The 15,404-nt window shown below is 38.5% G+C and overlaps 1 protein-coding gene across 1 annotated transcript in view; it reads left to right on the top strand.

Annotated features, from left to right (window-relative positions):
• Positions 1 to 436: 436 nt before the first annotated feature.
• LOC104528815 (potassium voltage-gated channel subfamily H member 5) overlaps positions 437 to 15,404 on the top strand; it is a gene marked incomplete at its 5' end in the record, with an annotated part of 50,790 nt that continues 35,822 nt past the window's right edge. The window contains 2 exons of the mRNA XM_010172943.1: positions 437 to 636; positions 12,195 to 12,447. Of these exons, the coding sequence (XP_010171245.1) occupies positions 437 to 636; positions 12,195 to 12,447 (453 nt within the window). The remainder of the gene's footprint in view (positions 637 to 12,194; positions 12,448 to 15,404) is intronic.

The following is a 15,404-nucleotide window of genomic DNA, read 5'->3' as shown; positions in this document are numbered from 1 at the left end:
GTATTCTCTATTCATAGCACGTGCTAGCTGAGCCGATCTTGCAGGAGATTCACATGATTCTTTGGATAGTGCCTTCAAGGTGTACTGGCAGGCTGAAGCTACATTTGAAAATTAGTTTGGATTAGTATAAGGTATAAAGTTAAAATGCACCGACTATTTTTAAACAACTACGTGTGTGGACATTATCTGTGTGACTGATTTTGTAAATTAATGCAGATGGAGTGGCTGTATGAGTTGTATGGTTAAATTCAATATATAACTGTACATATATGTGTGTGACAGTGTATGCATAAAACAGAAATTTTCAGTTTACACCAATGCATTTTCAGTAATTTGTAACCATACATAAAATTATTTGAAGTTATGCCTGAATTATGAGGAGCATTTACTGGAGCATACATGCTTATTTTTAATTACCTTTGGTTTTTTTTTTCAGCTCTTCTTTATGCAACTATTTTTGGAAATGTCACCACCATTTTCCAGCAAATGTATGCCAACACCAACCGATACCATGAGATGCTGAACAACGTGAGGGATTTCCTAAAATTATATCAAGTCCCAAAAGGCCTTAGTGAAAGAGTCATGGATTATATTGTCTCAACCTGGTCCATGTCTAAAGGAATTGACACAGAGAAGGTATGAGTACATGAGGTAACAATTTAGATAGCAAGAGTTTGTTTCCGTTGTGTACTTTCTTAGAAACAGAACTGTGTAACAGCATATAACTTACTAACAAATCCTTAACTGCATGCTACTCCATTATTATGGTTATGTTTGGATCAAACCCTGGATGTTTTAAAAAAGGACTGTTTTGCTGCTTTGGAAATATGCCTTTATTTTTCATTATGGTAAATGTTTTCCGCTTTCCAGTCTTTGCCTAAATACTAAATGATTTTATTGTACTTATCTATTGAAATCAACAGGAAATTGGTCTTTAAATTACTTCGAGAACATAATTTTGTGTCTAACCTACACCAGTATTATTCTGAAAAGTATTGGCATCTGTGAGTTGCAGTGAAATGAGTTTCATTGGTTTGGACCTTTTTCTGATGCCCAGGACATCGACATAGCCATCAGCGTAATTAGTATAGGATGTAATGGCAATAGAGATTGATCTCTTTGAGCTAAAATCTCTCAGCTAAAACTTAAGGCCTTTGGTAGGGAGATACAAAAAATGTGGAACTACATTCTACTCAGCCATGCAAGATATAAGTTCTACAGGACTTTAGCCCTCAGAAAGGACTGATAATTTAGGTTTCTTCAAAAGCTGGTTAAAGGAGAAGGTTGTCTTCAGAGAATGAGTCATTGTGTGCCACGACAGAACAAGTGAATCGTCCTCAGGGCCTCTGTTTGTCCATTACATGTGTAATGAGTCTCTCTAGCCTTGGATATTTTAGAGACCTGATGTAACAGGGAAGGGTTTTCACCTGCAATACCTTGAATGTAGGTGAGATAGAAGAGTTTTAGGTATTGATTTTTGGTCAGTGGAGGTCAGGAATGCTTTTGTGGCCTCTGTGGATCTATAAACATCAGCTAAAATTAGGCATTCAAGCACCAGTTTCCATGAAGATTTCCCTCCTGAGAACTTCAAAGGCAAGTGTCCAACGGAGGGTAAGGGAGCATCGTAGCAGATTAATATCTTAAAATGTCTAGTGATTGCAGAGCTTTGAAGTTTTTGCTTCAGTTGAATCTATTGCGTAATATCGAATGATGATGCTGCTAGTTCAGATATGCCAAGATGAAGTCTCTACACTGAAAAATTTAATCTTGGATCATGCAACAGCAGTTATCTTATTAATCATCGGCTGTGAATTTGGTTTACCATGACAAATACAACTATTTTAAGTAATAAGGATTTTGATTTCTTTGATTCTTATGCTTCAGTATGTCACATTCTTTAATATGTTAACTTTTTATACACTAATACCCTAACTTCCCAATGCTGATTCATACAGTGTTAAAAGTGAGCTCTTATATTGTAAATCACTGTAAATGCATTCAGTCCTATTGTGTAAACTCACAACCATGTGAAAATTCAACTTTCATTTGCATTTATCTCCTTGCAGTTAAGCCAGACTCCTGTATTATTCTACTACAGTTTCATTAGATTTTAATGATGCTTTGCAGTTAATTAGGAGAACCTATGCTTTAATTACTGAAATTTCCTTCCATAGTTTCCGCATGTCCGGTTTTATAGATTATAAAAATGCAGTTAGAGCCATAATCTTCGACTCATGGTAAGCAGTGTTCTCTGGTCTGTAAGATAGTGGCGACTGCTTAGCTAGATAATTAATATGGCTGTAAAATCTGTGACTTAGGTTTTTAAAAATTTTTCCTTGGTAAAGACTTGCCTAAACTTAGCCCTGGATCCAAAACCTGTTTAAAAAAGTGGAAGGATTTCAGGAACCTCTGCATCTGGAATCAGTAGTTGCATCTGATCAAACTTCCCAGAAAAGCCCATGTTGCAGAAGAACAGAGGCAAGATAAACGTAAGAACTTGAGCACTGGTTTGAATATATTGGTGTTTTGTATCCCTTACAGCCTGCAAGTCTGCAAAAGCAACAGCACCAGCGACCTGTAGTGTCCTCACTGAGCATCCCTGGGTCTGTATGAGTGTAGGGATCAGGGAGTTTGCTTTCAGCTGCAGGACCTTAGCCAAGGTCAGGATTTGTTTTAGCAAAAGGGTGGAAAGATGTGTTGTAGCCAGGCATCTTTCCTACCTTTATCTTCACTCAGGAAGGTGTTATAATGTGCTTTGCCAAAACAAATGAGAAAATGTTGTAAATCCCAACTGAGAAATGATGGAAACAGAGGTACAGTCCCAGAGACTAGTCATGTAGAGTGGATTGTTTCTCTTGCCTTAGTTCCTTCATTACACCTTCAAGCCCTGTTTTAAGACCCTCTGCATTTAAACTGAATTCATCTATACTAACCGTAGAACAGCAAGTGGATGGGAGCACGCTGTAGGGACCTTCAAGGCACAGAGAGTCAAGTCAGATTTGTTACTGCAGACACAGTGGGGCTAATACGACTACATTGCACCTGCAACTGACCTGCTAAATGCAGGTAGTGCTCCAATGTAGGTTGGAATCAAGGATTACTGCCCAAGGTCTTAAATTGCTTCTTTGCATTGCTTTGTCTGACAGCCTGGTTATGACCTTAGAGGTTTCTTCCAGTCTAGTTTTCAAAGCTCAAATAATGAGATTCTGACCAGTCTGCTGTCTAAGATATCTTTGTATCATATGATATCCTATTCTCTTTAATTTTTATTAACTTTTCGATAAGCTTCCTATTATCTTGCAAAACACGTGTGCTCATAACACATGATAATTAGTGAGGAATTTATCAACTTTTCCATTTCAATCAGACAGTTCAGACAGTTGTCATCATCCAAGGATGTTTTTAAACCTAATATACAGTATTACATCCTAAACTGTTCCAAATATATCTACATTGTCACACTGGAATGTGTTTTGCAATATCATTTGCCACAAATTTGTAATACATTTCATTCAGTCAGTCAGCATGTTGAAATGGCTTTGTTTCAAAATCCAAATTCAAAGAACAAGAAGATTAATATACTAACAAAGAATGAAATTTCTTATGAGTGTTACAGTAGGTTCCTATGGTGATGAACAATCCTAGAAATTTGATGGAGTAAAAATAAACACATGTGCATGTGTTTGATAATTAAAGATTTTAAATTCATATGCTTGAAATTAAAACAGAAGTTAATAACTTGATTGGAATTACTACCACTACACATATTACTACCACTTAATATGTGTAGATTTGTGGCATCAGAGCTCGAATATCTGTTATTGAATGACACATTCAGTGTGTAGTCCCAAAGAAGATCTTGGCTTAAACTGGTAAGGATGAGAGGGGAACTGAAGGCAAAGTGGAAGGTAGCATGGAGGAAGTTTAATGAAGATCTGGTCCTTGCTGCTTGTGAGAGCAAGCTGGCCTGAACATAACTTTGTTTTAAAGCTCCAGTCTGTTTTCCTTGTATGTGGAAGAGGACTTGTTCTCCCACACTGAAGTGATGATGCCTTAAGCACACAATTTTGGCTTCCCTGTTCTCCTTAGGAATAGCTCATCTTCAAATCCTGTATTCAAACCACAGTGCTTCAGCCTTTCTCTGAGTGTTCACAAATAAGGAATTAACAATGACACTAAAAGCATCACCATATTTATTATTATTACTTAAGGGGAAGCAAGTGGACTCTAATCCATAATCTTAAATCACTTAAACATGAGAGCCCTCCTCTGACAGCTGGGATGATATATGTAATACATGCATATGGACTCATCCCCTGGTGTAACAGTGGCTCAGACAACAAAATATTATGTTTAATGCTACAGGTTTCGGGGTTATCCATCTAATAATGAGCAGAGCTAAAAACATTACAAAACTAAGATGCCTTTATAGCCCAAACAGTATCTCTCATCCAGCAGAACCTGTTTTTTGAGGGAGGTAAAAAAAAAGCGGCACGTTCTTGTTATATGACTATTTTTAAGCAGCTGAAAAAAATCTTTACAGTAATAATTTGATATATGAAACACACACTGAATTAAAATCTCTCAGTTTTTATTGAAATCTCTAGGCAGCAAATGAAAAATTTATAGATATTAGCTCTTCTGTAAGAAATAGGTCATTATACATGAAAGCAGAACAACCATTAGCTAACTCAAGGTCTCATCTAATGATAATGTTCTGAAATGTCAGTAAACCCCAAAGATTTTCTCTTCTTGACCTCTATGCTGTTGTATGGCTTAGGATTTGCTCAGAAAGCAATTAAATAAACGTCTATCATGTTTTAACAATCAATTCCTTCAGAAAAGCCATAGGTTGAAAGAGAAGAAAGGCCTCTATTTAGTCTCAACCTAAGCATCAATGATGATTCACATAATGAGAGACAATTCCACGTTTCAGTGACTGAAATGGAAATCATAGGAAAATAACAGAGTATTAAAACTATTCACTACTGACCCAATAAGCTTTCATACAGGAGAGATGGATTTATGGTATATAAACACAGGTTTTAACTTTATTAAACATTAATCTACAGAAGAACAGTTCAGTTTAGTGATGTTTGCTGTTAATAAGATCTTCAAGAGCTGTAGTAATAATTAGTGATACCCTGAGATGAACAGGAGAGTCAGGCTGCCATTCCTATGGTATCCCATCACATGGAGGTGTTTGTAAGTGCTGGTTGGATTTCATCGTGGATGACCGGGATAGAAGACTTACAAAGAAAACTTCTGCAAAATTAGGTGTGATTAGCTACAAAATTAGCTACATACAATTCCCTGCTGAAAAGGGAAGGTAAAAATCATTTGGACAAGTATTTTTGTTTCGTTGTAGAAGCGGGGTTGTTGGTCGTTCCTTGCAGATCGAGACGAGGTGAACAAGAAGTCTTCCCTCACCTCACAGAGCTGAGCTAGGACCAGGTACAGTTGCAATCCACGGTTCTTTGGAGAGCGGGATGCAGGAGAGACGGTCAGGCTCTCACTGTCCTTCACACGGGTCCAAGAGTGGGGCCTGTGCACCAGTGGGGCTTTCTGTTTCACCTTTGTGGATGGCATGGATTATTTACCTCCTGTATGCACTGTGCAGAGCCAAGAAACATTATCCACAATTATCTCTGCCTCTTGGATGTGTTTGTCTTGGGATTGTTACAGATTAAACAATTAACCTGTCATGCTTGAGGAAATGCCAAGGCTGTACACCATGGCTATGGAGCAGTGCATGAGCTTATTTTCTGGGGGAAGAAATACCCAGGCATTTTCCTGAGCACTGCCACCCAGGGGAATGAACTGACAGAGGGGCTGTCAGTTCCAGAGACCACATCTAGGGGAAAGTTTTCTTCAGATCTGTCTTCTTAATGCTTTCACCCTTGAATGTCTTTACATGATGCTGCATGTTAGAAAATAAAGCCTCTTCCAGAAGAAGCATAAGATAAAATTATCCATTTATATACTCCATTCTTGCAAAGGTGGCCTTTGTGCCAGAAGTTATCACTCCAAAAAAGGTAGTGACATGAGAGATTCCTTTTTGTATGCCATATTCCTTCTGATGTTTATTTTTCTTTCTTTTATCTAAAAAGTTGATTTAATGATAGAATTCCCTGTAGTCTGCTATCCTTTGCCCCATTAGAAGGTCATCTGGTGATTGTGCTTGGGATAGATATTAGAGCAAAACTGAAAACAATAAAACCTTTAACTTCTGAGACTTCTACAACCCTCAGGCAACCTGGGATCTGCTACTTTGGATCACTGGTGAATTTTATCAGTGTGCCACAGTGCGTTAGACAAACCAGCAGGCGCTATGCTGGTGAACCCCTTGATTCCTTAAAAGACATAGTGATGCTTCTTCTTCCCTTGTTTTTCAGACCTTCAGCCGGATTCTCTCTGTGTTGACAACACTGTTTTTAATGTACTCAAGAGCCAGTTTCTAGGGATTTTTTTAGTGTCTCTAACACTTGTTACTCAGTTAAAAACTGCTTAATTTTGTTACTATACGGCTAAATCTAACCATTCTGATCACTGGTTCGGATAATGTATTGCTAACAAGAAAACAAGCCAAACTCAACTTGGTAGACTTGATTTTCAGATCTCGGTTTCTGAGCATTTAAATAAAAGTGACCTTGGATTTTAGTGCAATTAAAACAGAGCTGAAATTAAATTCTTAGTGCCAAGATATTCAGTGATATATTAAAGATTACCCTAATGAGTGCAGGGTTAATAACTACTGAGTTCCATGCATCACCTTTGAGTAGCTTACAAAATTACCTGATTATTACAGGAAAACACTCTGTGATTTGCCAACCAGTTGTTTTCTTACCTTTGTCTCTTTGGCCCCTAGCCAGTGCTGAATGTAGCACTTTTAGCCAGGTCTGCAAAAGAATTCAACACTCAAGTAAGCCAAATCCTTCCAAAAATTTGGTCAGGTGCCTGGAGGATATTGTGGTTTTCTGGAAAGAACTGACCTTGATTATGACTGCTGAATGTGTCTGAAAACCCCAAGTGGCCTTTCTGCACAAAAGACCTATCTGTGGCTTATTACTGGTTAGAACTTGGAGGAGTTAATCTTATTTATTGTCAAAGTTGACATTTTTTTGTATCTCCAATATTTGTTACAGTTATTCATTTAGGAAACAGTCTTATTATTCCACTGCTAACACTGTCTAAGCTCTTTGCTTGAATATCAGTCAATGTATCCCCTAGCTACAACCCCGAAAAAGTGAAAATCCTGTGTGCTGAAAGAGAATTTCAAATAGATAGAGTTCATGATTCACTGGCTTCTGCCCTTTTTTGTTAACAAGTCTTAACAGATTCTGTAATATTTGCTAAGCCATCCTGTAGTGTTTTCCAGCTGGGGAAGATTTTTTTAAAAATACTTAAACCCATCCTAAAAGATACTGTTTGGACACACTCTTAATCTGTACAGTTTTTGTTTCCATTCATTTGCTTTTCTTTGAGTTCCTTATAATCTCTTCTCCCTGTAGAGTTCTTTGAGCTGTTCAAGGGGCTTATCTTAAACTGCCTGAGCATGCTGAGGAAATGGATGGGAGAGGAAAAAAAGTCAGATGGAACTTCCTTGGGAATTTTATTCCCCATTTACAGATCTCAAGCTGAAAAGATAGTGAGACGTTTTGTGCCAGTTCCCTGCGAGTCTTCCAGAGCTGGTTACTGCCTTTCCCAATTTTTAGCAGCAACCACAAACTTTTAATTCACCACCAGCATTTTCTGTATGGCATAGGGTGCTCTACACATGACAGCAGTGTTGAATTTTTGCACTGGGTAACATTTTGTTGGGGTTTGTATCAGCTGCGTGCTGGGTGATGATGGCAAACCTCAGCAGTTGTCTTACACTGACTTTGAGGAGGTTTAATTTTCTGTACAGAGAAGCAAAGTGATAAATGTTATTCTGTTACTGTGTTATTCTAAAGAAATCTTTACTTTCTCCTCTCTCAGCTTTGTAGTGGTTCAGGTCTTTATGGATACATGTATACTGTTCATGTGTGGCATGAAGCCTTGCTCCTTTTCTATACAACCAGCAAAGATTTTCCTCTGGGTAGGATTTGACTTTCTCCTCTAATTTTGCATTAAACTTAGCAGGTTCTGAGCAGGTTCTGTTCTTTCATGCTGCTTGGATGCATATGGGAAAGCTGACTGGGACGTCTGTGGCTACAGATTTATTAAGGAGCAACTTCTGTAGCAGCACAAGCATCTAGTCCCTGCAGACTGCCTGCTCCAAATTGTGTGCTCCATACCATCAGTTAGGAAAGCATTGCAGTCAAGAGCCCTAATATCCTGCCTTGCTTATAAACTATAGGTTTCACTGAGAAAGGTCTTGAAATCTCTAAGGAAATTTCCTCTTCAGAAACTTATCTTGGTGGTTTTTGATACGCTGCTGAAAGAATACACAGGCTAGAACAAATGTCCCAGCTGAACTTTGGTTCTACTATCAGGAAGTGTTGGAGGCATTTCCCTAACAGTGAAGCAGTAAATTGTTACAGGATATTCTCTCCCTTAAATGTAATTTCTCTTTTACACCTATGTGAGTGCGTTTGTACACCATATGGACTCGCATACAACCATGTTGCTACTAGGATGTGTATTTTTAGTTGCATGCTGCTTAAAAATGCTGAGATCTCAGTAAGAGCATTTCGCATTAAGAATGTTGAAGTCTTGTATTATCAATAACGGATCATTTTCAGAAGAATATTTATCTGAGTTTGAAGTGCTCATTTTTCTCATTTTCTGCTCTTAGGATCTTTGGGCTATTTATCATTAGCTTCCAAATGCTTCTGTGTGATCCTATATCACATTATGTGTCTTCTTTGGAAGGAGGAAAATTACTACATAATGTGTGTCACCAACAACCCCTTTCTACAGTACAACTAATAGAGAAGCTGGTGGTATCTGTGAGACGCCTTCTGAATTCATGGCATTGATATTTATAAACATAGAGAGAAGTGCTGCAAAGTCAGGTTGGAGCTCATCAAGTCCCATGCTTGGAGCATACAGTAAACACATAGCTGAATATTCACATTGTCTGTCTTTGCTCTTTTTTTCCCCTGTGTACATCTACATTTATCTTTATCAGTCAAAGCTCCTTTTGCCAAATCTTTTAATATTAACTATTTCTTTCAGTTGTCACCTGTTTCATTCTCTGTTCTCAGTACTTGCAGCATGGCAGACAAGAAAACAGAAATAAAGAATATTTGTTCCTGGCTAACTCTTAGATCATTGCACATTTACTGCTGTACTAATTGATAAGTGTTCTCTCAATATATCTTCATGCATTAACATGTTATTAGGAGCTTTACTTTATCATGACATCAGAAAATTCCTGAATTATGCTTTCTAAGACTGGCTTTTCCTGTGCAACAGAATTTTTTCCATCTCTTCATATTACAGTGTGTGATGGTAGATATGTTTGTTGTGTCTATAAAAAGGTAATGCTTTGAGTGCTCACTTTTAATACTCTGTATTTAACTCTGTATTTGTGAAGAAACAATATACTGCTTTGCATCCAAGTGGCTGTTATTCTCGAGAGATGCAATTAATTTACACAAAACCCAAAGTGTCCCAGAACATCTCCAGATCTTACAGTAACAATCTCTATAACAGTTTAACCAATTTTTCCTGTGGTTTGGAAGCTTAAAAGATGAAATTTGGAAGTCAATCATGTATGAATACACATATTTTTCTTAAGAGCAGAATTCATAGTTCATGGCCTTGTTAAGTCAAAAGCACATCCATTACTGAAAATATTAAAGGGACATAAAAAGCTTGTAACCATGATTTAGGCCCAAGAGCAGGTAAAAATGTTAAAAATCATCAATCATTATACAAAATAAGGCAGAATTTTTCATTAAATTACTATTGAAAAGAAGAAAGATGGCATCTTTCTATTTTATTGTAATAAAGATGGGCTCTTTTTTTTTTTCTTTTGAGCCCAAAGTAGGGCTGAGATGCAACAATCACAAAAACAATCACAAAAGCAATTTTTGTTTTTTACTGGAAAAAATAAGGTATGCCCATATTTCTAATGGTAAATGGGATGACTCAGGTAAGTATAAGTTTGTAAAATTGACATTTGCTGCTAATAAAATTATGGAAATGTGCTACAGGATATGGTCAACAGTGACTTGGACAAGACATTATTGCTAATGCAAGTGATGGTTTATGTCTTGTCAAATGTGTTTATTATTAATTTTAATGATAAAACAGACTTATGCATGGTATTTTAATGTGTTCTGTACAACATTTTGTTACAGAAAAATGGCGTTAAGCCAAATTGACTTACTCTGTGTTAAATCAAATAAAAACTAGTTATCTAGTAGATCTGGGAAGGTGGTTATAAGTGAGAAAACCTCATGCTGTGGGGAAGTTTCCAAAGAGATACTTCATTGTGTTATGCAGAAGAACCATCATCTCTTTTGTTTATTCAAGATGAGCTCAAGAGAAGACCTGTTCATCTTCTGTAATCACCTACACGTGTAAGAGATTTCAGATGATTGCAGATCTTTTGTCTGAGCAACATGATGAGATCTGCAGGCTGTTGGCTGAAAATTAAAAAAAAAAAATCAGTTCATAAACAGCAGATGTTTTAAAAGAGTGAGCAGCTGTCCATTGGAACAACTACACTATATCATTTGAAAACATCAAATCAAGGCCTTCTAGGCTATAATTTTACCAGGTATTCTGGGGTTGATATGAAAATTATGAGTGCAAGAGGTTAGTGCAGATGGTTGCAGTAGCCCCTTCCAGCCTCAGATTGTCACAGTACAGAGAGCAGGAGAATAACTTCTACTTCATCTTTTTGCGTTCATTACATCTTTGAACTGCAGAACAACTTTGATCTATTGACTAAATGTTATTATTAAACTAGATTGTTTACTATTTTCCCATTGTATGCTTTAGGACCTTTAGTAATACTTTACAATAATATGTTCTATACCTCTTCTGCATTAAACAGAAATGAAAATCATGGCTTTACTTCAGTACTAACATGATCATTTGCCTCAAAACTTAGTCAGTGTTACCAGAGTCTCCTTCTGTTTGCTAATATTCAATGGTAGTCAACACATTGACCCAATGTCCCTGTCTCTCGCACTGTCTGCAGAGTGAGCTGCCAGATTAATCCATATAATGAGAAATTAATCAGTACTATTGATCTGCAGTCTTCTCTATATGAGATTTCCAGAGTGCTCTTTTCTATTATTTATCCTAGGAAAACTTTAAAAGGTTTTACATGCTTCTCAGTGCAATTAGCTGCCATGCATTTTAGGGTTATAAGGAAGTTAATGTGTTTAGGAGGATATGTAGGTATTAAACACACAGTTTACAAACTTAACAAGATGCACAGGCTTTTGTTTTTTTTTCTTCAGGTGTATTTGTGTTACTATTTTGATAGGGAAATCCATTTAAGTTAAGAACTTAATTGAAGATCTTACTTAATTTTTCCACTATGAAGACATCTTAATGTTTTCAGGACAGTTTTTCACTTATCTTTACATTTCATAACATTTCATAATACTTTATTTTTGCTCCAATCTCAAACTCTTTGGATTTTCTAGTCTGTAAGCCCTCTAGGGCAGGTTACTCATCATATGTCTGTACAGCACTGAAACTAAACCCTAGGTATGTTTGGATACGTGTTGGTAAGTGGTCATCTACAATAAGACTTTTGAAAACTAGATTTTCTGGATGTGAGCAAAATGTGGTGTTTTCTATTGTGAATGGTCTGTCTTTGCATGTCTTAAAGCTCCTTCAGCTCTGAGCATCCATTCTGTGCTCCTGCAGGGACTGAGCGTAGCAGCGGGTGGATAGTCTGGGCACCAAGACGGGAGGGGTATCCACAAAAAGGACGTAGTAGTGCCACCTGCAATTCTGGAAAGAAAGTGTGAAAACTGCTAGGAATGAGAATGGTGTAACAGAATAGTCCCTTCTTCCACACCACCCTTTCAGCTACAGTGAAAGCAGTAGATGGGTAGAAAAAGACTACCCCAATTCAAGATAGAACTCCCACCAGAAGCTTTGTGAAATAACTGGATGGATGGATCTTAATATCCACCCAGTTGGATAAATAAGGTCCATCCATTCAGTTGTTTCATAAAGCGTGCGGTGGCCCAGTGTCATATTCCCAGCTGATTATTTTTCATCTTTCTTTTATTCAGGTTCTCTCAATTTGCCCAAAGGACATGAGAGCAGATATTTGTGTGCACCTAAACCGCAAAGTTTTTAACGAGCACCCTGCCTTCCGGCTGGCTAGTGACGGCTGCCTGCGAGCCCTGGCTGTGGAGTTTCAGACAATCCATTGTGCCCCGGGGGACCTCATCTATCATGCTGGGGAAAGCGTTGATGCGCTTTGCTTTGTGGTCTCGGGATCCCTAGAAGTCATCCAGGACGACGAAGTGGTGGCTATTTTAGGTACTGTGGTCTCTATTGAAATGCTTGTGGTTCGGATATATTTGCCTTCTGCTTAGCTTTGAATATTAACTAGTCTTGCCTAACATCAGCTGGGACTGCAGTAGGCTTAGTGGTTGTCATAAGATGAAGATGTCATTTCTCCAGAGACACTACTCTAGAAGCAAGTCCTTCATCTTTTAAGCCATTGGGAATACTTTTTCTGCCCAGTATGGCTCACTGGTCACAGTTATAGTGTCTCTGAGCAGAAGAGAATGGCATCTGTATGCTTGACATCTTTTAAATAGCCTGGTAGATTCTCTCAGGAGGATTTCCACATTAGCCTTCACCCTGGGATTTTCATTTGTCTGTATTCTAACCCAGAATAACACCTGCAAAGAGTCTCTACAAGAAAGCAAAATTGTCATTTGTAGTGAACTGGCTTTACAGAAAATAAATAGTCTGATCTGATGGATGCAAAGAGATAGGTATGCACTACCTATCCAGCCACAGTCCTGAGAACTCTGAGTAATGGGGGAGCTCCAGGTTAATCACCCTGTCACCCCGCTGTGGTGTCTGGTTTGCCAGCAATGGGGAAAGAGCCTAAGACAGACTCCTCACTAGCTTGTGTGGGATTGTGAAAGGCATATCAGGTGGTGGGACTGAGTGATCCATACTAATATTGAGGCAGAACAATATAGAGGAAGAACTGGTGGCTCTGCATGAAAACCATCTTGCATGTTTAAAATAGACCCATTTATTGTAGAACTCATCTCCTGTTGAATATTAGCTATTTGCTTTCTCTTAAACTGAAGCTGTGTCTCAGTTTAAGAGAAAGCCAAATCCAGTGGGTGGCCTTGTCCTAGGGGACCTCTTGCATGCTTCTGAGCCTCTGTACTGCTTCTTCCCTCTAAGAGTGGCTCTAGATGGCTCCATGGGGCCCTCTTGGATCTCATGGGGATGATTGCTGGGAGATGAGGGTTACACTTGGGAGTTGCACTGGTGTGTGGGAAGAGGGCAGACATGGGGAGTCAATACTGGTCATGAATCAAAGCTTCAGCTCCTGCCTAGCTGGCGGTGAGATGGGGCGAGGAGAAATGAGGGCAAACATGTAGCTGAAGGAGACTCCTGACATGTTGCTGTACAAGCCTGTGTCCGTGTGTCCTGTGCTGGGGTGGGACTGGGCAGTGTTGTGGGTATGTGGATGAGACTGCATGGGGATGTCTCCCAGAGGGCATAACCTGGGTCCTCCCAGCTGGAGAGGAAAATGCACATGCATGCTCTTTTGATATACCTGCTGCAGCTTTCTGTATTCCAGTATATACTAAGGTTTTTAAAAAGAGAAATTTAATGTAAGAATGGATCTGTTTCCATATTCAGATGTGAAGTCATTATGGTGAAAGCTCCTAAATCTGCAATTTCTATAGTAAAATATTCCTTGTATTTCAGCTCACTGGAGCATTTCATTTTTATTATTAATATCAGTGACGATAGCATGTATTTGCTTACAGCTATTCAAAAAACAAAAGCTTTAAGAGTAAGTAGCAGCATTTAAACAAATAAATGGTTTTCTGGATATTAGAATGAAAGCAAACAATAAATATGTAATTTACTGAACTAGAAGCCATCGATAACTGGATTACATGCAAAACTCTATTGCGTTTACTGAAGGCTATTGTGTGTTTTGAATGACTAAGAACTTTTTATTTCTACCTTGTAGATATGGTAAATCTAGCATCTATATTATTATCCATTTGGCTGGAGAGACCTTTAACTATATCTAGTTAAAGTGAATTACCTTTAATTACCAAAAGTGCCTTCAATTCTGTCTGCTGACAGGCGATCCCATGACTCAGAGCTATGTTCATTGTGTACTACAGGGACTGGCAGAATGTGTAAATGTAACTTAAAGCAGGATAAACTGCCTCCTGTAGTCGTAGAGCACACTGAAGAGTTTTTTTTCATGGTCTGACAGGTTATTTATCAGAATAGTGAACTGAAATAGTCAACTAATTACAAGATGTTGTATCCTAAAAATTCACTTGTGGAAGTGAACCTCTCCCAGATGTAGTTGCAAAGATGTTTATGGTGGCAGCTGTGGCACCTGAAATAGCAACTGTAGATTAGACGATGAAGAACATAATTTTTATTGATCTGTTCTGCCTTGAGAAGTTCAAGCACAAGGAAAGTGAATCTGCCTAAGGGGAGACCAAGTTTAGAAACCTCAGCCTAACATGAAAACCTCTGTAGCCTGTTTTGAATACTCCAAGCATCTACCATTACACTGGATTTCCTAGGGAAAGTCAACTTATGGGGTTGTACTATCAGTCTGTCCATCTTCCCCATTCCCCCAGCAGTAACCTGGAGTGGAAATGCAATAAGTATCCTTTGGAAACTTCTCCTCATTAATTTCCTTTATGGGAGCAGGAGCATGGCAGGACATGCTGTCTGCCAGCCTCTGCTCCTTGCAGAGCCATCCATTTCTGGAGTTTACTTTGGAACTGGAACGTTGCAGTTACTGTATTAATAGCATAGTGTTATTTAATATGATAGTGTTATTTGCCTTGCTTAAAGAGAAAGAGAGAGAAGATGTGTCCTTTTTTTTTTTTTTTTTACCACAGTCACCTACAAAACTTCTGCATGGATGTAAAGGTGTATTCTTAAAAGTGGAATATCCCACAAAAGTGAATCAGGTGGGGACGCCAAAACGGGTTAAGAACATCCATCTTCCATCTCTTACATTTGTACTTCTGTCAGAAGGGCAGGGGTTCATCCTCCCTCAGGTCCCAGCATGAATCAATCCAGAAGATTGCTGCTTTTTCCCCTTCTCCATCTTCCATTAATATGTTCCCTTCCCTCACAGCCCCAGTGAGGTGGCACATCCAGCCTCCCTGCCTGCTGAAATGGTGTCCTCAGGAGGCTTGGCGTCTCATCTAGATGCTTTCTGCAGACTCCACTGTGGAGACGACCATCCTTTTGTT

The sequence above is a fragment of the Antrostomus carolinensis genome, unplaced genomic scaffold (genome assembly GCF_000700745.2).
Source record: "Antrostomus carolinensis isolate BGI_N321 unplaced genomic scaffold, ASM70074v2 scaffold258, whole genome shotgun sequence".
Classification (NCBI taxonomy): Eukaryota; Metazoa; Chordata; class Aves; order Caprimulgiformes; family Caprimulgidae; genus Antrostomus; species Antrostomus carolinensis.
This window is presented reverse-complemented; position numbering and strand designations above follow the sequence as displayed.